Source organism: Anomalospiza imberbis, chromosome 25, assembly GCF_031753505.1.
Source record: "Anomalospiza imberbis isolate Cuckoo-Finch-1a 21T00152 chromosome 25, ASM3175350v1, whole genome shotgun sequence".
NCBI lineage: Eukaryota > Metazoa > Chordata > Aves > Passeriformes > Viduidae > Anomalospiza > Anomalospiza imberbis.
Window position 1 is genome coordinate 445,252 of NC_089705.1, and position 24,592 is coordinate 469,843.

Below are 24,592 nucleotides of genomic sequence, written 5' to 3' on the forward strand. Positions count from 1 at the left end.
TGTGCAGCCCTGCACCCCCAGCCCAAAATTACAAAAATCAGCTTAATATACACTGCGATGTTGCCTCTGGGCTTCCCTGTTGCCTTGGCCAGGCCAGCAGGAGCACATCCAGCATGGATGTGGCTGTGGCCATTGTGGTGGGCTTGCACTGGGGGAGCTCGTGGGGAGGAGGGAGGGGGATGAGGGCTTTTCAGGACACTCATCCCCGGGAGCGCTGGGGATGTAGCCGCTGCTTTTCACGTGGATGCAACGCCCTGGAAAAGTTGCTTCTTCTGTGCGGGGCTCGAGGCAGCGCCGGGTTGGGGAGGCTCTCAGAGCTGGGATAAAGGGCAGCAATTAAACACAGGGCTTGGGAGGATGGAGCAAAGTACATGAACAGCCAGAGGGAGAGAAAAACAGCAGGGTAGAACCTCGTCCCCCGTAAATCTGCAAAGCTCTTTATGGCTCCGTGCACCCTGGAAGGATCCTTGCGGATTTACGTTGCTGGAAGAGTGGGGCTGTAGCATCCCTGCACACTTTGAGGTGCGGGGCTGGCTCATGGCTCCACTGGCTCCTTCCCTGATGGAGCAGATGCCAGCAGTGCTGATGTGTTTTGCTGATGCTGTGGGTGGGAAGCCATGAGTGTGGCTGCTGCATTCCCATTGCCCGTGCTGCAGGACAGGAGGAGGAGGAGCAGTTCTGCTTCAGCATCCCAGGATGAACCTCTTGAAGGATAAACCAGAGCCACAAATTAGAGAGGCCTGAATTTGTGGCTGTTGGGAAGCTGGGCTCATAAATCTTCTCCAGTGCTTTGCCATTGGAGAAACACTGATGTGGTGGAATGGAAATGCAGCCTTGGAATATGTTTGTCGTTAGTAAATGGTGCACTGGGAATGTGACATCCCAACGCCATCTCCCCCTCTGGGCCCCTGACCAGCAGCCATGGGGAAATCCCTACATTTGGGACGTCTTTGTTCACTCTTAAAAATTATGCAATAACCCCTTGGACAAGGGTGCTGTGGACACCCACCATGAGTGTGGTCACGCTGAGATCTGGTGCTTGTGCTCTCCTGCCAGGATGCTGGCTCCTGCCTGGAGTAAATAACCTGTGGGTGCCACAGGGGAGCCTGATTCCTTTATGGTGCATTGAATTTTCTGGCAGCTGACTTGCCCTGTAACCTCCCTTCCCAATACTGGAGAAAAGCTGCTTATGCAATTTCTGCTGTTCTCTTTGCATGCTTGCCAGGAGGAACTACTATTCTTACTCCTATTACCCGTAAGTAATTGTCATTCTCCTGCTTTACCCTCCTCCTGGCCACCCCTCTCACCCCACTGCTCCAACGAGTCCTTATCTCTGCCAAGTGCCTTTTAAGGGTCACTTTGGATCAGGGAAAATAATGCTGCCGAGCTTGTTAGAGACAGAAGGCAGTGTATAGGGGAAGGGTCAGCAGCTCTGAGTTGAATTCTGGATTGTAGCAGTGCCTTGCAGTGTTCTAGCCCCACCACAATGCTGACATGGGCTCTGATTTCCTGTTCATCCTTCTGGCTTAATCACTGCTCTGGCTTGGGAGCCTGATGCTGCCTCTCAGAAACATTCATTCAGGTTTCTTTGCCTAAATGACTTGAATTCGGGGTGGGAGGTTCTGTCCCAGGGAGAACTCCTGGGATTTCCCAGCATGTTCGTTAGGTGCCTAAAGAGACCCTGCATGGGGGGAAAAGCATCCGCAGTGGGCGCTGAGCACGGGTTTACTCAGGGGGTCCCACCCATCCCTTGGGACGGATTTGGCCCCTAACATGGCTTTAAAATCACAGAATGATTTGGCTTGGAAGGGACCTTAAAGCTCATCTTATTCCAACTCTTGCCATGGGCACCTTCCAGTAGACCAGAGGGTCATGCCTGGAGAAACAGAGCTGGGGAAGGCTGGGGCAGATCCATGTGATGGGAGATGGCTGCAGAGAGCATTTGACTGCACAAGGAGCATACCTGGCTGTTCAAGGGCAAGGGGACAGGAGGGGACATTGAGGTTGAGCAGCTGGAGTTGCTGCAGCCAGCAAGGGATGCTGCACGTGTGGCTGTGACTGGCTTGGGACAGAAGAGCACCAAAGCATGATGACCACGCTGCTGCAAATAATGCGTTCTGCTCCCAGAATAATCCAAGCCCAGGAGCTTTGAGGGGACCTTAGAGCACCTGATGGTGAGCCCTGCTCACTTCTGCTCCTCCCCACTGCAGGAAACCCGTGAATATGACCAAAGCCACCATAAACTACCGGCACGAGAAGACACACATGATGAGTGCCATCGACAGGAGCTTCACCGACCAGAGCACCCTGCAGGAGGACGAGCGCCTGGGGCTGTCCTTCATGGACACCCACGGCTACGGAAACCGAGGTGAGGGTGGGAGCCTGGCATGCCCTGTTCTCCTTCCACAACTGTGGAAACAGAGGTGAGGGTGGTAACCCATCATCCCCCTGCTTCCTTCCAGCTGCAAAGGTGCCCAATAACCCCAAAATATCACAGAAACATCCTGCCAGAGCTCAAGGAGTGTTTGGACTACGCTGTCAGGCACAGGGTGGGGTTGTTGGAGTGTCTGTGCAGGGCCAGGACTTGGACTCGGGGGGGTCTCTGTGGATCCCTTTCAACTCAGGATATTCTGTGATTCTCTTGAAGGCTTGGTGTTACATCTGTTTTAGACTGATGTGTGTAGCATAGCAGGCTCTTTCCTGCCCTGTGTAAATCTCCAAGGGCATGGATTTCATTGGTGTTGGAGCTTTTGCCACCATCCAGGCTGTGCTGAAGGGGAAGCTCTTGTGTGGAGCTGGGTCTCTGTCTTCTCATGGAGATCTGAGCTTGTGGGTGGGGAGGTTGAGGCCATTTGTGGGCTCAGGATCTGGCTGCAGCCCCCTGGAACTGGGTGAATCCCACCTCCTGGCTTATGCAGAGGTTGGAAGCTTTCCCCCAGCCTTCCCCACACAGCCTGGGCATTGAAGGATTAAAGAGCCCCTGTGCTCACATCAGAGGGAGACTGATAACTTCACACCCACTGGAGGATGTGTCTCCATGCTGATTTAGTTGTAAAATAGCTCTTTGGCTGCCCCAGTTTCAGCCATATGCTAATAACATCTGTTACAGTGGCTGCAAGATGCCGCCTGCGTGCAGCTCTCGCGCACCGGCTGCGGGACTGATGCGCTTCCTGCCATTGTCCCATGGATCATTAAAGCCCAGAGGGCAAACTTTTCCTCCTCTTAATACATCGAGCTAGGCTAGATGTATTTTTTTCTTCGGCAGCAACCAAACTCTCAGAGGCTGGTGGGGCTGAGCTTGGGCTGAGCTGGGGACCTTGGGCTGCCTGCCATGGCTGGGAGGGTCTCTATTGCCCGTAAACATCCTTAATTAATGGAGGGAAATTAATGACTTGGTGACTGGTTGGTGGTTGTTCCCCCTCACCCCTGCTTCAGTTTCTGTGCATTTAAAAGAAAGTCACTGATCCTCATAGAAAACCCCAGTGGTTCCTCAGCTGTGTGGCTGTGGCGTGCTAGCAATTAATTAATTCTTCTTTAATCCCAGCAGCTGATGAGCCCATTGATCAGGTCATGGGATGTGGAGGCACTCTCCTGGATTGTCCTGTTGGTTCCCACTGCCAGAAGGCAGGGATGGATGGGATATTGGGAAGGAATTCCCAGGCTGCCCAGGGAAGCTGTGGCTGCCCCATGATCCCTGGAAGTGTCCAAGGCCAGGTTGGACAGGGCTGGAGCACCCTGGGACAGTGGAAGGTGTCCCTGCTCATGGCAGGGGTGGCACTGGATGGGCTTTAAGGTCCCTTCCAACCCAAACCATTCCATAGGTCTCTGCCTGCCCATTTCTGGGAGTAGTGCAGAGCATCAGGTTTTGTGCAAACCCAGATTTTGGGATCTGGTGTGAGAACTTGCCCTGACAAACACAGGTGAGGTCTTAGCCTGGCTCTGCTGGTAATGACACAGCAAAGGCATAAAGCAGGTAAATACTGCACAGGCTCTCCATCAAACAGCAGCGAGCTCCATTTGTGGCAGCGTGAAGAATCCAGTGCTGGCCTCTAGCAGTGAGAGAAATGAACTGTTAAGCTGCACTGGAGACTTTGGCAAGGTGATTTTTCAACTCAGGATCTTGTGTGAATATTTGGGCATGGAGCTCTTGCTTGTCTGCATGGGAGCTCATTGTTCCAGCCGAGGGGAAATGAGGTTATTATCCCCTTATGGCCTTGCCCACTGATTTCTAATAGACCTGCTGAGGTCCTAAAAGGCTGTACTGGGCATTTTTGCCTTTGTGGTGTAGGAAGAGCTGCAGAGAGCATGAGAGGGTGGGAGTGGGATTGAGGACTGGTCCCCTGGTGGTCCCCAGAGAGGGCCTGCAGCAGCCGCATCTCCCGGGTGTTTTCCCCACCCCTCTCTGGGTGTGAGGAGGTGATGGGGATGCAGCCCAAGGTTTTGCTGCCCTGATAGCCCCTCGTTGTCCCTCCCTTGTGCAGGTGACCAGCGCAGCAGTGTGGTCAATGAGTCCAGCAGCCTCCTGGGGGGCTCCCCGCGGCGGCAGTGCGGCCGCAAGGGCTCCCCGTACCACACGGGGCAGCTGCACCCGGCCGTGCGCGTGGCCGACCTCCTGCAGCACATCAACCAGATGAAGACGGCGGAAGGCTACGGCTTCAAGCAGGAGTATGAGGTAGGGGCAGCTTGTGCCAGCATCCTGAGGGGAGTGGGAGTCAGGATGGACGGGGGGACACGGATAGGATCCATGTGCAAGGAGAGGATACTCTAGGTTTGGAGCTCTGGATGGGAACTGGAGCTCACAGCTCCGGGCTGGCATTGTCAGCATGGAGGGTGTCCCTGAGTAGGGATTGAATGGCTGGTGCTGGCAGCTCTGGGTTATTTCTCAGCTTGAGCAGGTCCCTGAGATGAGCCAAACCAGCCTGGCCAGCCCTGTCCGCACTGCATCATCCCGGCTCTTCTGCAAGGGCCAGGGCTGCTCCTTCCTTTCCCTTTCCTTCCCCTGGGCATCACCATGTCACTGTCTGCTCTCCAGCACACTTGGCTTGTGATAAGCATGACCATAGCCTAAGAACAAGCAAATCCTCTGCAGTCTGGCAGCTCAAAGACCAGCTGGGGAGAGGGTGATGTCAGGGGAGAGATTTCTTTCCCAAGAGTTGTTGGTGGCATCATGTCCGTCCCAGCTGGCCAGGTCAGAGCATTCGTAACAGAGCAGGTTATTTCACAAGCCTCTGCCTCAGCACAGCAGCGAGGTCATTTCCTGACTCCTCAGTGTCCCACAGGTCTGGAGATTGAAATTTCCCAGTGAAATTACTGTTTAATGCTCAGCTGTTTCAGGAGCAGGAGCTCTCCCCTCCCTTTTCACACATTGGACAAACCAGGGCTTGCGATAATCATTAGTGCTCCTTGAAAAGCTGCTGCATGTTCTTGGAACTAGTCATTTGAAAGCACTCAGATATTATGGGAGGGGAGCAAACATGTAATTTCCTTCCACTTTCCACCTCTCGCGCCAGTCTATGAATGTCACTGTTATTACACACAAACCTGTTCTGTGCTGGGGAGAGAAAGGAGCTGGGGAGGTTTAGGAACAAAAAAAACTGCAGCCAACCCTAGAAAAAAAACTAAAACAGGCAGTCTGTAATTTGCTGGAAAATGGACCATTTTATAGATGTAACAGGAGTGTGTAGCTGGCAGAGTGTGCTGTGGAAGTGGAGATGAGGCTGCAAGAGCCAGCTGTTGGGGTGGGGGACCACCCTGTCTGTCCTGCTCCACAGGGAGCTTTTGGGGCTGGGGAGACCCCAGAGTCCCTCCCTCAGCTCGAGATGTCCTTCCTTTCCTTACAGAGTTTCTTTGAAGGCTGGGATGCTTCAAAGAAGAAAGACAAAACCAAAGGGAGACAGGATCATGTGTCCACATGTGAGTGCCTTTAGCAAAGGCTTAGACATGCCAAACAGCTTCAGAATCCCACATTGTACAGATTCTTGGGCCAGAGTGATTGCCCAGGGTGCCCAGGTGGGTGAGCAGGCGCTGATGATTCCCTGTCCCCTTTCCCCAGATGACCGTCACCGCGTGAAGCTGCACCCGCTGCTGGGTGACCCCAACTCTGATTACATCAACGCCAACTACATCGACGTAAGTGGGGACAGGGCCTGTGACCTTGGGGCTCTGGGCTGCAATACGAGCTTCCTGTGGCCTCTCAGGGTCTGTCCAGCAGCATTTGGAGGACTTTGGACAGCCCAGGGTGGGCTGGTCGGTGCATCCCTGGACCACATCGTAAAGGACCTGCCTGATTTATTTGTGTTCATCAGCAGTTTCTGCTTGTTGCATCTCTCCCTAGTCTGCTCTGTCCCTCCTTCTCATTCCCTCTGCTTTTCTATCCTCTTCCCCCTCACCTGCTCATGTGACCGTGGATCTCCCTCTCCCTGGGTGGGGGATGCAGAGGTTGAGAGGACCAAGGGACCATCTGGGGCTCACACTGGAGTACCCCTCCATCCTGCTGGTGTGTGTGAATCTGGGCAGAGCCCAGCCCTGGTGTCCTCTGAGAGCAGTGTCCCCAGGAGCGATGTCCTCTTTCACCTCCAGCGATGCTGAGACCAGAGCAGCTGCAGGAAGGCTCCAGCGTCTCCTGGAAGCAGCAGCAAATCCCATTTTTCTCTCCTGCCCAGAGGGTGTTGTCTATCAGAGGTGGCCTGATCCCAGTGCCCAAGCGGTGTCCCTCAGCCTGTCCCTGTCCCCTGTGTCCTTTCTGCCCTGTCTCTCCATGGCCTGCTCCAGGGCAGGTGCTCTAACCCCTCTCTGCTCTGTGCCTCACTAATGTCTCTGATCTTTTTCTCTCAAACCTGTGTCCCAATGGGATCGTTAAGATTCGGATTAACCGAGAAGTAAGTAGACTCTTCCCCCTCTCCTCCCTTCTCTGCTCCCATTTCCTGCCAGGCCTCACCCTGGGCAGTGTGATCTAAATACCGTCAGGGAGAGGCAGGCTGGGAAAATGTGTCCATAAACCTGGGAATGTCCAGAGAATGGGAAAGCAAGGTCTGTGTGGCACTGGGGCATGGAAAGCTGGGCCCGTGTGCTCTGAGAAGGAGTTGAATTTGACCCACGAAAATCCCCTGTGAAAAGACCCACAGGGGATGGAGAAGCCACTGTCACCTCCATGCGTGTGGTGTGGTTTAGCTCTGCTGGACCCGTGGCCAGGGCGTGGGGCACTGTGTTCACAGTCCCTCTGGCAGTAGCCTGGCTGGAATGCGCTCTTTGGCATGTCCTTGTCAAGGGTTGAGCAGCTGGGATGAAGGAGGGGAGTGGGGCTGTCTCAGCACCAGCTGGCTGCTGTGCAATGGGGGGTCACTAATAGGGCTCTCCTGGCAGCGATGTGGTGGCAGCAGGAGCTGGAGTGGAGCTTGTGGATCCCTCAAGGTGCTGATAAAGGATTTTTCAGACCAGGGGTGTGGGTTGGGCATTACATGAGCCTCTTGTGGGATGCAGGAAATGCACCATCCCAGGACAGGGTCTACTGAGTATGGGATGGCTGCTGAACCTCCTCCTCCTCCTGCAGTGGACTTGCAGGACCTGCCCCAGTGCCTCTGGGGAATTTCTACCAGTTGGGTGACTGGGAAATGTCTAAGGGTCTGTGCCTCAGGTTGGGATTGATGTCTGTTTCCCTTGCAGGGCTACCACAGGTCCAACCACTTCATAGCCACACAAGGTGAGTCATGCCCTGCCCTCTCAGCCAGTGGCTCCTCAGCTCCTGTGTAGCAGTCAGGTTTTATTCCTGGTGGGATTAAACCTTGCAGGAGCAGGAAAGGAGGGGAGGGGGCCAGTGTGGAGCTGCTCCCACCCCTCCTGCCTCCCCTTGGCACTGCACAGCCCTGGGGAAAAAGGCTCTGAGATGCTGTGGAGCATCTCTGAGTTGGTGCCTCAGAAGCAGGAGAGGGGACATGGTGGCATTGGGCCACTGCCAGGGCTGGGTTCTGCTGGTGGTGCCCATCCACCCGTGGGGGCTTTAACTGTGTCCCACAGGGCCCAAGCAGGAGATGGTGTACGACTTCTGGCGCATGGTGTGGCAGGAGCACTGTTCCAGCATTGTGATGATCACCAAGCTGGTGGAGGTGGGCCGGGTAAGTGTCCCTGTTCCCTTGCCATGCCATCCCTGCTGGAAGCCACTTCCGCAGAGCCAAGCCCCCATCCTGTGCTCTCCTTGCAGGTGAAATGCTCCAAGTACTGGCCGGATGACTCGGAGATGTACGGGGACATCAAGATCACACTGGTGGAGTCAGAGACATTGGCTGAGTACGCTGTGCGCACCTTCGCCCTTGAGAGGGTACGGCCCTGCCCCTGCCCGACCCTGCCTTGGGGACAGACCCCCCTCTCGGGCACCTCTCAGGCTCCACAGCTTGGCATTTACGAGTATCCTGTTTATTTAACCCAATGTGGGGTCACCAGTTGCTCCTTCCTTTTGCCTTTTCCCTGGCTCTGCACCCTGTGCCAGGCAAGCGGCTCAGTCCCACCTTCGTTTGGGCAGTGAATGAGTGTTTCATTTTCCTGTGAGTGAAGGATGCATTCCCGTCCTCTGGGCTGGAGGTGATGTAGCCATCACTGTGCAGTGTGGTAACTGGAGATGGAGCCAGTGCAATTTACCTCTTAATCTACAGGAATGTCAAATTACTGCCTGGTTATAGGGCAGGGAGACCTGAGGCTGCTGCCACCTCTTTTTCTCCTTGGTGGTTTTTAACCCTCTTGCAGCCAAGAGGAGTGAGCTGTGGGGCTGCCCAAGCATGTAACCTCTGTGTGGTCCATCTGCCTGGATGCTGAGGTGGCAAAACCATGGATTCCTGAGAAAATCAAGTGTTTGAGTGACCTTGCCCTCTCACCCTTCCCTTGCAGCGGGGTTACTCGGCCCGGCACGAGGTGAAGCAGTTCCACTTCATGTCGTGGCCCGAGCACGGTGTCCCCTACCACGCCACAGGGCTGCTGGCCTTCATCCGCAGGGTGAAGGCGTCCACGCCGCCCGATGCCGGCCCCATCGTCATCCACTGCAGGTGGGGGCAGGGCACGTGGGATGGGTGGGGCTGGAGGGGACCTTAAAGCTCATCCCCTCACCATGGGCCAAAACACCTTCCACTAGTCCAGATTCCTCCAACCCCTGTCCAACCTGGCCTTGACGTCCCTCTGCGATGGCATCTGTCTGTGAAATGTCACCGCTGGGCTGGTGGCAACAGGGATGAGGGGCTGGGGCTGGTCCAGGGGGACACGCAGGGAGCAGCACTGTTTTGGGGCTGCCCCAGCCTCTTACTGGTGACACAGCTCTGTCCCAGTGGGCAAAGGTGAAATGGCAGTGGGCAGCTTGACCACTGCTGATGGTCAGGACGTGGGGTCTGGCTGAAGGGAGAGGCAGGGGGACAGCAGGACAGCCCCGTTCCCAGGGTTACCCACAGGGCTGTCCCCGCAGGGCTCAGCCAGACGCTGGAGCTGGGAGGACACGAGTGACACATCTGAGTAGCTTTGGTGGCTCTCGGTGCCCTGAGCAGGCATTCCCACATGATGGGCTAATGGCTTTTCCTCCACTGGGCAAACCAGGAGGAGCTGATGAGTGGGAGGGATTTTTTTATTTTTTATTTGATTTCTCCCTGTCAACTGCCTCATCAGCGTTCATTCACCAGCCAGTGTGATTAGTGCCCGTAGCCTGTAATCACTGATAATCATGACGAGTGATTCATCAGCCCCAGAAATTAGTATTTCACTGGAAAAGATTCGTAGGAAAGGAACAAGGGGGTGGTTCTGTTCCTGACACATCATGGGGGGTGTGGGTCAGGGCACAGTAGGTCTTTGTGAGTCCAGCCATGCCAGGGCCTGGGATGTCACCACTGCTGTGCTGCCTCTGGGTACCTTGCTGGGCTTAGCCTTACCCTGAGGGTCTCCCCTGGTGCATCCAGACCTGCTCATGCCAGGGGAGCCTCCCTGCTCTCCCAGGCCTCAGAGCTGAGCCCTCCTTGGTGCTTTTGGGCTGGGATCCCGGGGGACTGTTGGCACTTAGATGGTTTAGTTGTCGGTTTTGTTGCAAAAACCATGTGTTCTGCTGGCTTAAATTAAAAATGAACTTTAGACATGGGTGCCCACCTGATCTTCACACACCTTTGGGGCTGCAGCAGGGATGTTTGGGCAGGTTTAAGGCTAAACCAGGCTCTGGAGGTGTGTGAGGTCCTGGCAGCCCTGTGGGGTTGCCTGGTACAGGGTCTTTGTGTTGAGGCCTTGCTCAGTGCCCAGCAGCCTTTGGGGCTGTATGTGGATGCCAGCACAGACTGGGAATGTGTTTGCTGTTTCCTCCTCCATCCCCAGTGCTGGCACAGGGAGGACTGGCTGTTACATCGTCCTGGATGTGATGCTGGACATGGCCGAGTGTGAGGGCGTGGTGGACATCTACAACTGCGTGAAGACCCTCTGCTCACGGAGGATCAACATGATCCAGACGGAGGTGAGCGGCCATCAGGGCCAGCTGGAGACACGTGGGGCTGCTGTCACCAGCCGGCTCTGGAGGCTCAGCCCTGTCCCCTCTCCTCCCCAAAGGAGCAGTACATCTTCATCCACGATGCCATCCTGGAGGCCTGTCTGTGTGGGGAGACCAGCATCCCTGCCAGCGAGTTCAAGCCCACCTACAAGGAGATGGTGAGGATAGAGCCGCAGAGCAACTCCTCACAGCTGCGGGAGGAGTTCCAGGTGAGCGTACCAAAACCTCTGCAACTCCCCCTTGTCCTCACCCTCCCGGTGCCCACCCCTGCTGGGACTAGGCAGGGCTTTGAGGGGGGCCCGTGTACCCGCAGACCCTGAACTCGGTGACCCCACACCTGGATGTGGAGGAGTGCAGCATTGCGCTCCTGCCCCGCAACCGGGAGCGCAACCGCAGCATGGACGTCCTGCCGCCCGACCGATGCCTTCCCTTCCTTATCTCCGTGGATGGAGACAGCAACAACTACATCAATGCGGCCTTAACTGATGTGAGTGTTCCCTGGGGAGGGAAGGGGCTGCTGCCTGTGGGCTCAGAAAACTTTCCATGGCAAAACTTAGCTCGGTTTGGATTTCTGGCCTTGTTTTGCACATGGGCAGGAAGGCTCATGGCAGCTGTGTGCAGGGGAGGGAGGGGTTGGGACTGGTGTATCGGGGTCCTGCACCCCTTCTTTTGTGTAGTAGCACCCTGCAAGGGCTTTTCTCCTGCTCTCACAAGCCAGGCACTGAGGGACTTTGGGATTTTGCAGTGACAGTGGAGCAGGGGAGGGAGAGGAAGTTTTTGGGGAGGTTGGTAGCATTAAGCCCCCCCATGTGCTGCCAGCCCCCTTGTGATCTTCCTGCCCCTCCTGATGCAACTAGGGGGGCTCTGAACTGCTTCCAGAGCTACCATGCATCCCCCTGATGCAGTCAGAAAGGACCCTGTGGTGACAAAGTTATCTCCTAGTGGCTGATGATCACGAAGCAGAGCAGAGGATGCTGCAGGCTCCAAGCCCACACTGAGGGATGGGGTCATTCATCACCAGCCCCACTTCCCTTTCCTTGAAATGCTTTACATGGGCAGCACAGAGACCCCCACACCTCAGGCATCTTCCCCAGACCCTCCTGGTCACAGCTGAGTGCTGGCACCAGGCTGAACCTTATGTTTTCCATGATCTGCTGGATCTCTGTGCAGATCCCATCTCCCTGATTCCTGCTCCCTCAGCAAAAGCAGTTTGTAAAGCAGAGTGAGCTGCTGCTGGTGGGGAGTGGCTCTTGTAGTGCTGCAGTGGGATGGGAGTTTTGTTTCCAGCTTGCTTGTTGTTTGCGTATCCATTTTATCTTTATGCATCACTGAGCCTCCCTTAATCTCTGCTAAAGGGTCAGTGAATGAAATATTTTTTATAGACAGACAAAGCCCTTTGGATGAAATTCTTGCTGAAGGGATAAAACTATTTCCCTCTTTGGGTAAAAAAAAAAAAAAAGTCTCATTCTCTTTACGTGCCAAAGTGGTTTGCTCAGTCAGTCTCTCCATCTGTTGGATCAGCTTGGCCTGTGCCACCCGTCAGTGGTGCTGTTGCCAGTGGAGCTGTGCCCTGCTCCACACCCTGCTGTCACTTACACCTTTGCCAAGAGGAGGGTGCCAAGGCAAGCCTGGGCAGCACACAGTGAAATCTCTTTCCCTCTGCTGCTCTCATGCCCCTCCTTGAAGGTGGAAAGCTCTTGCTGAGTGCTGGGGTCTCGCTGTTGCCCATGGACAGGACCACAGGAATGGTTCAATAAAGTAATATCTGTGAGCTCGATCAGGAGGTTCTGCAGCAGGCAGAGGACCCCCCCATTAGCACAGAGCTGTGCTGATTCTGTGTCTGAGGAGGCTTGAGCCAAACTGTGTTAATTTAAGTGTGCCTGATGCAGTGTTGAGCTCAGCTGTCCCTTGGCAAACCAGCAGCAGGATTGACCAAGGGGCTGTACAAACCAGAGATACATTAATTTCCTTCCCTCCCACTTCCTTCTTGCAATCTCTAGGATCTTTTTTTGGGGGGTTTTCTTTCCTCCCCACAAAAAAAAATAAAAATTTGAGTCCTGGTCAGTGGTTGTCTCTACTGCTCTCCCTGCCTGGTGGTGGGGTGCTGTGGGTGGGGGTGATGCTGTGGGTGATACTTCCAGTCAGGGCCAGGGTGCAGGGCTGGGGTTTGGGGTCTTCTGGGAGCCACGGCTTCTACTTGTTCTTTGCTCAAAGGTGGCATATTTTCCCTAATTATTTATGCAAAACACTCTTTCCTGTGAGAGCAAAGTGTGGGTGTTTTCATCCTGACCAAGGGCAGGGATCACTTGTATCTCCCCATCACCAGGGGCATGGGAGGAACTGAGGCTGTGCTGGGGAGACCAGCTCTGCTCAGGCATGGAGAAGAGGGATTTGGTCCCACTCATCTGGTTGCACTGATTTTTTGGGGTGTGACAACAGTGGCTCCAGTGTCACCACTGTGTCCTTACTGGTGCTTGTCTTTCCTCTCCACAGAGCTACACCAAGAGCGCTGCCTTCATCGTCACCCTGCACCCGCTGCAGAACACCACCACCGACTTCTGGCGGCTGGTGTACGACTACGGCTGCACCTCCATAGTCATGCTCAACCAGCTCAACCAGTCCAACTCCGCCTGGGTGAGTGCTGCTGCCCTGGGACTGTGCCGGCCCCTGGGTGGCTTTGTCCTGCTCTGTCCCTGTGAGTGGCTTTGTCCTGCTCTGTCCCTGTGAGTGGCTTTGTCCTGCTCCGTCCCTGTGAGTGGCTTTGTCCTGCTCTGTCCCCATTGCCCTGACAGTGCTGCAGTCCCTTGCTTTGCTCACTCAGCAATTTCTCCTCTGCAAGGGGACACGGGCCCGTATGCAAGCCCTCAGGATTTGTCCCCTGTAAGCACAGGGCTGGCCAGTTGGAGCCAGAGAGGTGTTGAGCCCAGCCTGGGTGCATGGCATTGGTGTTGCACTGACATTGCGTGGGCACAGTGCTGGCATTGGTGTTGGTGTGGCGTTGGCATTGGTGTTCCACTGGGGGTTGCAATGGTGTTGCATTGGCGCTGTGTTGGTGTTGATGTAGCCTTGGCTTTCAGTTGGCGTTGGCGTTCCATTGGTGTTGACATTACTCCAACAGGTCCATGTTCCCTGAGCTGGAGGCAGCTCTGCAGGTGGGGTCTCACCTGAGCAGGGCAGAGGGACAGAATCCCTTCCCTTCCCTCTGCCACTTTTCCTCATTACTCAGCCCTGCCTCTCTCTCACCGTCTGTTCTTCAGGGGTGTCTGCGTTACAATATTTAGCTGGATCATAAATGTTTAGTGGTATAAGACCAACAGGTAATAAATCAACCTTTCCAGCAGGCATCTCCAAAAGGTGACTTTGAGGGTACAGCCCTCACTTGAACTACACCTTGCCAAGGGAAGTTTTAATATCCAAATCATAGTTCTGAGTCTGGAAGGCTCAGATCTCAGAGATTTATAGCCCCTATTAATAACCAATTATTCCTGAGACACGTTTGCCTTGCAGTTGGGCCCAGGCCGTGGCTGACCTGCATTGCTAAATGCCCTGTGAAAGTGTGGTGACAAACATCATATATTTTGTGTCGGTGCTGGTTTCCCAGCTGTCACACAGTGAAAACAATCTCACCCATGCTCCAGGGGCTGAACCATCCATCAGTGCCATGATGGAGACAGGGAGGGGGAGTTGCTCCCCAGAGATGCAGGCTGGGATTGCTTTGGTTTGGTGGGATGTCCTGGCCATGGGATGAGGAGCACTGACATGCCACATTGCTGTCACTGCTGGTGGCAGAGTGGCTCCTAAAGCCAACAGGGCTTGACAGCCAAGTGGGAGCAGCCCAGCCCTGCTGTTGTGCAGGATCAGGTCTGTGCTGGAACTGAGGCACAGCCCATCCTGCAACAGCATGGATGTTCCTCCTGGAACAGCAGGGTCCATCCCTGGCAGTGTCAGCTGTTGTGTCTGTGCAGTGCGAGGGGGCTGTGCGGGTGCTAGGGGTGGACCTGACCTTTCATCTCTGATCCCTCAATAAGCTGGGAGATCCTCCAGCCATTCATGTTCTGAATGAGAAATGGCATTGTGGTCCAGCACCCCACTCTGGGGCCACCATCTCACCCTGGGGCCAGCCCGTGCCAGCAGCCCCCTGGGGTCCAGCACCAGCCGCTTCCTTCATGGGTGTCTCCTGAGGCCCTTCCCTGTGTCCCAGCCCACATTTCCAGTCACAATGAGCTGTACTTCTCTCCACAGCCCTGCCTGCAGTACTGGCCCGAGCCGGGGCTCCAGCAGTACGGCCCCATGGAGGTGGAATACATCTCGGGAGTGGCGGATGAGGACATTGTGTCCCGGCTCTTCCGAGTCCAGAACATCACACGGGTGAGCTGCTTTATGTGAATTACAGAATCCCAGGATGGTTTGGTTTGGAAGGGATCTTCAAAACCATGTTGTTCCTACCATGGACAGGGACATGTCCACTATCCCAGGTTGCTCCAAACCCCATCCAATCTGGCCTTGGACAGTTCCAGGGATCCAGAGGCAGCCACAGCTTCTCTGGGCAGCCTGTGCCAGGGCTTGACAACTCTTTTGGTGGAGAAATTTTCCCCTTATACCCCATCTAAACTTCCATAATGCAGCCTGCGGCTGTTTTCTCTTTTTTAATCACTTGTTACCTCTGAGAAGAGGCTGACCCCGCCTGGCTTCACCATTTCAGGTAGTTGTTGAGAGCAGTAGGATCCTTCCTGACTGCTGGGGTCTCCAGCCTAACTCAGCTCCTGCAGAGGAGACAAACCCATCTCTCCTCCTGCCAGAGAGGAACTTGTAAAATTGCCATTGCTCCATCTAACCTTTCTGGAGGTCACAGTTCCTTGAAAGGTGTTAGAAAACTGTCGGAAGACCTTTCTCCTCCTGCCTGAAGCTCCATCTCTGCCCTGCCACACACATAGCACAGGATGGACTCTCCCCATGTGGGCACGGCAGCTCCCCTGGCATCAGCAGAGCCCTTTCCCTGCAGGATGAGAAGATCCACACAGATTTTTACCCTTTGTCGGTGGTGCATGGCTGGTTAAGCGTTTCTTGAAAGAAGAGAAATGCAGGGCAGCAGGGAAAGGATGTGGTGATGCAGAGCTGTACGCAGAAAGAAGCAGCTGAGTTACCTACAAATGCCAGCTGGGAGGAGGTGGCATCCCTGCGTTCTTTAAAGTCCTGATGGTTGCCAAGAGGCTGAGGCCAGTGCCCCAGTGAAGGTCACTGGGCAGATGGGAATTAGGGAGCTTGGAAGTGAACATTTGGCTTGGCTGATGGCCCAGCTGGGAAGGTGCTTTGGTGCTGTGACCGGGGCCAGAGGAGATAAATCCTGATTATCTGAACTGTTAACACAAAAAGGGTTTTGGTTCACGCTCCCTGAGGGAGCATCTGGCATTTCCTGGGTGTCAGCACAAAATCCTACACCAAATATGCTCAGCTCTCAGGTGGTAGAATATACTCTGGGCTAAATTAAAATGCAGCGTGATGGAACTCTCTGGATTGACGAGGAGATTCCTCCAGGGAGCAGATTGCTGGAGCAGGACTGGGAAATGCATGGAGCCACTTTGTGCCAAGCCTTGCTGGAATGGAGATGGGCATTGGGTGTGCCACAAGTGCTCTAGAGTTTTCACCTCACTTCAAAGCAGATCCCAAAACTTTCCTTCCCAGGCTGTCAAAGGAGTTTTCTTCTGTTTTAACTCTGTTTATTTGTTTCCTCTTCCTCCTCTGCCTTCCTGGCTTCCAACTGGAAGCAAAAACTGGAGCCTAGGGTGGTCAGCCCATCACAGGCACATCACCAGCTCACATCAGAGCTCCCAAAAAGGTTCAGGAAAGCCCCCATTTGAAATGTGCAGGTTAGAGTGGGCACCAAATGCCCCCAACTCTCAGTCCCCAGGAATACCAACTCCCCCACAGGAACACCTGGTCCTGCTGGGTGGAGAAAGTCTGGTGCTCATCCCACACAGCAGGCACCTGAAACTGGGTGGATGGAGCCTTCCAGAGCTGAGTGTCCCCCATCTGTGCCTGACCCCCCTCCTTTCTCCTCCATGTGCTCCCCACACATGAGCTGCGAGCCCCAGGTTGTGTCTGGGGGGGTGACTGTGGTCTCATCCTGTCCCGAACTCGGGATGCTCCGAGTGCTCCTGAGCAGGAGTCTCCCATCTGCCCAGCTAAAGCCTGCTGAGCTCCATGGGTGTAATCCTCCTCCTGGATCCAGCTAACCAGATTAGGTTTCCAAACTAACCAGATTACCAGGTATTAAGCGCCTGCCTCTGTGGCAGCCTCTAAGCAGCCTCCTGGTTTACAGCGAGCACGACAGAACCACATCCCATGGATCTTGGGCATGAAAAGGGGAAGAGGTGATGGAGAAGCCTCAGGGAGGCTCAGGAGCCTGAAAACAGGTTTTGGGGGATACAGAGAAAGCCCAGGATGCTGTGAGGTTGGGTAAACCATGTCAGTGTAGTTCTCCTGGGTGGGATGGGGTGGTGGAATGAGTGTGAGCTGAAGGCCAGGGCTGAACCATCCACGTTAAAGCAGCAGGAGAGGGTTTTCCTCTCTGCCTCTACTGTCCATGTGTGGCAAACCCCTCCTTCCCTCCATCAAACTTCTCCTGCCCTCTGTCAGATCTCCAGTGGAGGCAAATGAGGGCAGCCCATGGGTTCCAGCTGATGAGTTTTGCTTTTGCTTTTCCAGTTGCAGGAGGGGCACCTGATGGTCCGGCATTTCCAGTACCTGCGCTGGTCAGCCTATCGAGACACCCCAGACTCCAAGAAGTCCTTCCTGCACCTCCTGGCCCAGGTGGAGAGGTGGCAGAAGGAAAGTGGTGATGGCAGGACTGTGGTGCACTGCTTGTGAGTGTCAGCTAGGGAGGAGCAGGCTCTGCTGGGGGAGAGATACCTCCAGATTCCATGTCCACGGCACTGCCTGGAGATCCTCACAAAGCCCTCACTGGTGTGACTTTGTCCCCAGATGGGTCTACCTCTGCCACAACATGAGTTTTGGGTCACCTCCTCTGTGAGGTGGATGCTCAGCAGGGGTGACACCAACCTGCCCTTTGTGCTGGCAGAGGTCCCAGCCCTGTCCCAACACCCCGTGTGTGTAACAGGCTCTGAAGGGGCGTGGCAGGGGCTCCCACCACTTGCTGTTTATTGTGGGGGGGTGACAGAGAATCATGGAGTGATTTGGCTGGGAAGGGACCTTAAAGCTCATCTTGTTCCAGTTGGAGGGACACCTCAGGTTGCTCCAAGCCCTGTCCACCCCTGTCCTCCCAGTGGGATTGGCTCATGAGCACCGTGTGTGTTCCCCTCGGATGGGACCCAGCACATTCACAGACGGGGAGAGACAGCAGACGAGCCTTTAATCAAAAACTAATTACAGCCTTGTCCATCTTGGTTAGCTGAAGGATAATTTGAGAATACGCTTTATAAAGCTCTGGCATCATGTTCTCTCTTCCTCTCCCCTGTTCCCATTGCTGTCAGGCTTCAGGTATGGTGGTGTGGGAACAGGGGTTAGCCCAGGATTTCGGGAGGTTCCCAGTGCCCCGTGTGGATTGTGGGGCTGTTCCCCCAGGCAGCAGCCCCACCGTGTCACCAGCCCACGGTCACAAGGGGTTGATCCATGGCAGGGCTGGGACCTGAGCCCAGATGTCCAAGATCCAGCCTTGGTAATCCAAAAGGGTGTTTTTATGCTCTTGTGAGGGTTGGAGGGCAGGACCGTTGTCTTGCCACGCCATGAGGCAGGTTCAGGTCCCCTGGTACAGGTACAAGCCCCTGCTCTGGGACATCCCCTGGGATGCAGGGTCGGATAGAGAAAGGGAGACTTGGAGGGAGCAGGAAGGTGCTCTGATGCCACCTTCTCACCCCTGACATGTGTGTTTGTCCCACCAGGAATGGAGGTGGCCGGAGCGGCACCTTCTGTGCCTCCACCATGATCCTGGAGATGATCAAGTGTCACAACATGGCAGATGTTTTCTTTGCTGCCAAGACCCTCCGCAACTACAAACCAAATATGGTGGAGACCTTGGTAAGCACCAGACCCTCCCTGTCCACCCTGGCTTCCTGTCCTGGCATGGAGGAGCGGTGCTGGGGATGCTCACCTCCCAAAACGCTGCCTTTTCCACCCCAAATCCCGATCAGCATCATGGGCATCCTCATGCCAGCATTGTGCTGGGGTGGGCTGGGAAGTGAGGCAGCTCCTCAAAGCAGACTTGGGGTCACCTTCTTCCTGCTGTGCCAGCACAGCCTTGGAGTCAGTGCTGGGATTGTTGGAAATCCTCCCCAGGAGTTGTAAGGCAGAGTCACATTAACCCACAGGATGCAACTGCGGTTCTTTGGAAGGTTTGTGGTGTTGGGAGCAGCATTGGTGTGGAGTCAGATAAATTCCTGTTGGAAATATGAAAGGGAATGAACAACACTTGGAGTGAAATGAATAGGTGCACAAGCTGTTGGGAGCAGTAATGGGGTGATGTGTCCTGAGGAGGAGGCTGGAGCTGGCAGCAGGTCAGGGCAAAAAGCCCCTGCCCTCATTCAAGGCACTGATGGAACAGGGGAGGGAGCGGGCGCTTGTCTGTCCCCGTGGTGGAGGGATCCAGGTGCCTCATGATGTTTTAAAAACAAGTCAGCTGGAAGTGTTTACCCTGTTTAGATTATAAAATCCCTAAGTTGCAAAATGAAATGGTTTTGAAGAGGGGATGTGATTTGCATTAGGAATTAAAAGCAGAGGAGAAGGAGAGGGGAGCAGGGGGAGGGATGCAGATAATGGAAAGATGATGTGACAAGCATGAAGCCTCCAGACCCACTGGGCTAAATTGCAAGGGTATTAAAAAAAAGTAACATTTCCCATCAGGACACAAGTCTCCTCCCGCCTCAAATGAACCTGAACTGGCTATTCTGGGAATCTCAATCTCCCAGAGTCACCAGGAGGCCGGATCCATGCCTGGTGTAAGGAGCTCAGCCCAGCAGAGAGCACTTCCTGCTGCCTATGCCTCTTCCCCCTCTGTTTGCCCCAGGAGTTATTTTTATATGATGATAAATGGAAACAATCTCTTTCCTTAATCCAAAAAGCATTATGTGCTTTTAATCTGGGCTGCCGCAGCCTCCTCGCTTTGAAGTCCTTCTCCCCCTCTGCCTGCTCCCACCTGGGAGCCCCTGGCTGCCCACCCATGTGGGATAACAGGATTTTCGTGCCAGTGCTCAGGCTCCAATCCCCATCCTGCAGCCAGGATCTGGGGAGATGAGATCTCCCGTCTCCCTCCCTGCTGTCACACCCAGAGCGCTCCCACCTGATGTCCCCGTGCCTGTAGCAGCACCAAAATCCTGATTTGTTTGGGGTTTTGCTCTCCTGGGATGGGCACTGCCACGGCTGGAGCTCTCCCGAGGATTTAGTGCTGCGAGTTGTACGAAGGTGGGGGAGCACGGGAACAGGTCATAGGAAAGAGGACAGGGCTGGATGAGTCTGCCCTCACAAGCCCCAGTTCAGGGATTCTTGTTACAAAATGAGGAGTCAGCCACTCTGGGCTTTGCCTTTGCGCAGCTGACGGGGAGTGAAGGGTGGGAGGATGCTGACACCACCCCTGGATGTCTTACGAAAAGATGGGAGAGAATGCCTGGTCCTGCTGGGCAAGAGAATTTGTGATAAAGGAATGTCCTGGCAGCCAGGGCAGGGCATCTCTATCCACTCCAACCATGGATATTTGCCTGGGTGCTCTCCCCTTTTCCAGCCTCCGCTGAACTCGGAAACAAAAACTCCTCGATTTCCTGCCTAAGGTTTTATTGTGGACCCCTCTGACCCCAGATTCCATTGTTCCCATGTCTCTTCCACCATTTGATTGACACATGTCAGTCACTGAGGAGATGAAGTTGCTGAGCCCCCAGTGCTGGTTGTACCTGGGGTGGTGAATAAAGGTATTTTCACAACAAGGGGGTGTTGCAGTCCTGGTCCCTCCCTTGGGCCAGGTGAAGGTGCTACGCGTCCCCAAAATGCTGGATTTCAGTGCGTGTGGAGCTGTTGCATCCGGGGCACCACGCCTCTGCCCCAGCAGTGGGTGTCATTTGCCAAGAGTGGAGTTTTTCCTGGCTGTGGCTTCAGCAGAACTGTCAGGGGGCCCCAACAGGCTGACAGGTGTTTCCTTAGGGCTGTTCACAGGTGTTTTTCCTCATAACTTTGGGAAACAGTTCCCTCAGGATATTAACACCCTCTCTTCTCTCTCCGAACAGGAGCAGTACCATTTCTGCTACGACATAGCACTGGAATACCTGGAGTCCCTGGAGACCAGATAGCACCTGGCCATGAGAGGGGCAGCAAGGGCTTGTGCAGGGGCCGTGCCAACCGTGCTTCCCAGCTGGGCGCTGTGTCCCTGCTCGGGGTGGGGAGGGAAACAGCAGAGGACCCACCAGGAAACTCTGGATCCAGAAAACGAAAGGACATGGAGATGTGTTGGCCACTCTCCAGCTTCATCCTCCTCTCTCCATCTTTCCTCCCTGCCCTGGGCATGTCTGAGTGGGTGAATCCCACAACTCATCTGGTTCCTTGGAATCACAGCCTGGGGTTGATGTGTGTGGGATGTGGCCCTGCGGTGCTGCTGGGTCTCTGGAGCTGCTGGAGAGGAGGCCAGGGAGGGGAGGAAGAGGAGGCCAGAAGGAGCTGAGGCTGTTTCCCATCAGAGAAGGACGGACACTGGGAGATGTTGCTCTTTTGTGTGCAGAATTGAAGCTGCTCCTCGAGGAGCCCGGAGGCTGCCCGAGGTTTTCCCTCGGTGGGACTCACTCTGAGCTGGAGCACAGATCCCCCTGGAGCTCTTGAGTTTCTGCCTGTTGGCACCACGAGTTTGATCCTGTTTCAGTTCTGTGAGTTCCGGCCCTCTGTGTATCCAGGCCTGGACAGACAGGGGTGAGGAATGGGGGGCACTGGCCATGCAATGTCCCTCTGCAGGGACTGACCTGGACCCTCCACCCTTGCAAAGTGTTGGAGGGGATGGTTCCTCAGCATCTCCACGCCTTCCTCTGTAGCTGTAGCAGTGAATTCCTCCTGATGTCCCACAGGCTCTGGCCCATGGGTCTGTTTTTAACCCTTCCCTTGTGTGTCACTGCATTTGAAGGAAAATCCTCAAAATTTGGGTCCATCCCAAATACTTCCTGGATGTCACCCCTGGGCAGTTACCCATTGATGCTCTTGGCTTTTGCTGGGCCTGGTGGGGCAGGAGGATCGATTTTGGGGTGATGTTGGGTTGGGCTGAGCTGTGCCAAAACTGTGACTGTGTGTTGGGGCTGGACAGGGGAAGGTCCCCACACTCCTGTGCCATCGAGGCTGCTGGCTGAAGGTACCTGATGCTTTTTAGCCCCATCCTGCTGCAGGTGGGTGTGAAATGGCACTTTTTCCATCTGATGTTGTGGTAATTACAGGGATTCTGCTCTCAGCCTGGTTGCAATAAAATAATTGGCCTTGGGAAGGTGCATCCAGAGGGATCCAGGTCTGGGAATGGAGGGGAGGGTGGTTCTGTCCTGAGGGCCAGGCAGAACCCTTCACCATCACTTTTGGGGGACATGGAGCAGAGCAGATGAGAAACTGTTCTCCAGATGCTGGAGGTTTAATGTGGGCAGCCCTGTTCTTCATCCACCTGCCATCCTTCATCCCCCATCCTCCAGCCACACCTCCCCAGGGCAGGGGCAGCTTCCCTGCCCTGCCTGCCTGGGTCTGCCAATCCCTTGCCCAGGGAATTCTCCCCAGGGAATCATGAAGGCTGCACAGCTGAAAAGGCTGGAGGAGCAAACCCAGGAGATGATTCCATGCACCTTCCAAGGGTGAAAGAGAGCAGGAAGAGCCATCCCTGCCCTCTCTGCCCTTGGACAATGTGCCACCACTGTGGTGATGGGGATTTCAGCACCATCCCAGACCCTTGGTTCTACCACCTCCTCCCTGAGGAATTCACAGTCTGACAATAACTTATTCCAAGGGCTATATGACATCATTCCTTCCTTCTTTCCATCCCTGCTGTCTCATGTGCTGTGTGCCCATTCTGTTTTGTCACGAAAAGGTCTTTTTTACCCCCAAATGGTCCAGTAACACCAGTACCTGGTAAAACCACTACCTGGCTACACCAGAACTCACACTGGGATAAATTAATGTCCTTTTCCCAGTCCCCATCTCTCCATAGACCTGCCTGTGCTGTCCTAGGGAAGGTGCTGCATGCTGGGTGCAGAAATTGTTTGGTTTTGTATAAAAACGGCTGAGCTGAGCCTCTGAAATCCCTGGGAATGGGATGGGATGCTCTGGGGGCTGTCCAGCCCCAGAAGCTGGAGGGATGCTGCTGCCTGGGCCACCCACATCCTCCCCGTGGTCCAGAGGGAGGGAGCATCCCACAGGGCTCTGCAGATAAAGTATTTCCTCTTTCTGCCAGAAAGAGGAAAAGGAGGAGAGTTGAAACCCCAATTAGTCCTACAGAGACTGGAGGAGTTGTATATATGTTTTAAAATAGAGATTTTTTTTTCCTTTTTATTTTATTTTGATACCTCCTTGCTGGGTGTCTCTGGGTTTTTAGGGCATCTCTGGTGAAGGGCAGATTTTGAAATCCAAGTGCTATAAAACCCAACGCTTCTCCAACTCTTACTGCCATGCTCCTCTGACACGAGGCAAGGACATCCTGTACATAGAAATATATATATAGAAATCTATATATAAAAATATAAATACTGTTCTTAAGATGGATAATGTTTATTGGTATTACAGATTGGAGTGGTGCTTTTTTTTTTAATAAAAACAAAACCAAAAAAAAAGAAAAAATTAAAACCCAAGAAAAACACCAAATTGGAACAATTTTGTCTATATGCAGTCAAAGTGATCCTAAAAGCTGGCAGCATCCCTGAGCTGGTGCCAAAGGGACTTGGGACCATGAGGCAGCTCCACCATGGAGGAGGATGGAGCAGTGGGACCGAGGGAGGGACATGCCTGATGTGGATTGTACCACACACATCCAGCTGTTGTTAACGGTTTTTTTACTTTTTTTTTAATTACATTATTTTTGGCTTTCTTTTCTTTTAAGAAAATCAGTTGCATAAATAAATGTTCCAAATTTGTGATGGCCTCTGGAGTTCTTTCCTGGCTCTGAGCTGGGAGCTGTGATGTGGGGAGCCCTGAGGTGCAGAAAAAACCTCTCTCTCAGCCCTATCTTTTAAAGGGTATTTTTGGGAATAGATTTGTAGGGCCAGGTTCCTTCAAAGCCCTCATAGCACAGAGGAGATGGGGTTGCCTTATGCTTCCAGAGCTTTGCTGTTGGTGCCCTCCTGGAGATCTCGGACTGGGCAGGGGTTACCAGCCACCCTGGCTGCCCACAGCTTCTGGTGGAAGAGGTGGTGTGGAGGAAAAAGAGCACCAGGGCATTTCCCAGCTGGAAAATGAAATCCTGCTGTAAGAAGAGCCTTCAGGAAAAGTTCCTGCATTGTCTTCAGTGATTTATTTATTATGAAGCAGCCTTCAGTTAAATGTGTTGTGATATGAAACACTTCCAGTAACACTTGAGTCTTAATTTAATGGAGACCAAGGAAAAAAATTTAATTGACTTGTCAGGATTCTTTTTCATCTTTAATTAAGGCTCGTGAAGGATGCAGTAATTACACTTTATGGATAAATAATAAAAATAGGGATCATGCAAATTAAAACCAAGTCCTGTCCTTGGGAAGGGCTCTGGATGTGTGGGTTCAGCCCTGGCAGGGGTGTCCCTGGGGCTGAGCTCTGTGTCCCCAGGGCTGTCCTGGAGGGCCGGGTGGGCTCAGACTGGTCTGAAGAAAGAGACAGCAGCTGTTCCCATCAGGAACCAAGAATTGTGGCTGGTTAAGATAAAAAAGGGAGCACTTCTGTGGGGACAAGGGTGGTGGCCACTGGGTTTGGTGCTTCTCAGAGGCCCTGGGAGCTCAGGGGTGTGGGTGGCATCAGTGTCCTTCCTTCCTTCATTCCTGCAATTTATGGAAGAGGCATGGACAGCCCAGAGAGCCAATAGGGCTTCAGCCAGGACAGGAACAGAAGTTCAGGTGCTCATCCTGTGGAGATGTCCTTCTGTCCCACCTCGGATTCATCAGCATGTCCTGGTGA

The 24,592-nt window shown here is 54.1% G+C and overlaps 1 protein-coding gene across 5 annotated transcripts in view; it reads left to right on the forward strand.

Annotated features, from left to right (window-relative positions):
* PTPRU (protein tyrosine phosphatase receptor type U) overlaps nt 1-23,580 on the forward strand; it is a 57,002-nt gene extending 33,422 nt beyond the window's left edge. For 2 of the 5 annotated variants that reach the window (XM_068172911.1, XM_068172915.1), the window contains exons 15-32: nt 1,226-1,255; nt 2,211-2,368; nt 4,482-4,672; nt 5,841-5,913; nt 6,053-6,129; nt 6,861-6,878; nt 7,663-7,699; nt 8,014-8,111; nt 8,198-8,314; nt 8,878-9,032; nt 10,330-10,465; nt 10,558-10,707; nt 10,812-10,985; nt 12,992-13,132; nt 14,741-14,866; nt 17,204-17,361; nt 18,397-18,532; nt 20,725-23,580. In XM_068172911.1, coding sequence (XP_068029012.1) covers nt 1,226-1,255; nt 2,211-2,368; nt 4,482-4,672; nt 5,841-5,913; nt 6,053-6,129; nt 6,861-6,878; nt 7,663-7,699; nt 8,014-8,111; nt 8,198-8,314; nt 8,878-9,032; nt 10,330-10,465; nt 10,558-10,707; nt 10,812-10,985; nt 12,992-13,132; nt 14,741-14,866; nt 17,204-17,361; nt 18,397-18,532; nt 20,725-20,787 — 2,038 coding nt within the window. In that variant the 3' untranslated portion in view covers nt 20,788-23,580. The remainder of the gene's footprint in view (nt 1-1,225; nt 1,256-2,210; nt 2,369-4,481; nt 4,673-5,840; nt 5,914-6,052; nt 6,130-6,860; nt 6,879-7,662; nt 7,700-8,013; nt 8,112-8,197; nt 8,315-8,877; nt 9,033-10,329; nt 10,466-10,557; nt 10,708-10,811; nt 10,986-12,991; nt 13,133-14,740; nt 14,867-17,203; nt 17,362-18,396; nt 18,533-20,724) is intronic. The other 3 variants (XM_068172912.1, XM_068172913.1, XM_068172914.1) reach the window with 3 other exon arrangements.
* Nucleotides 23,581-24,592: the final 1,012 nt, after the last annotated feature.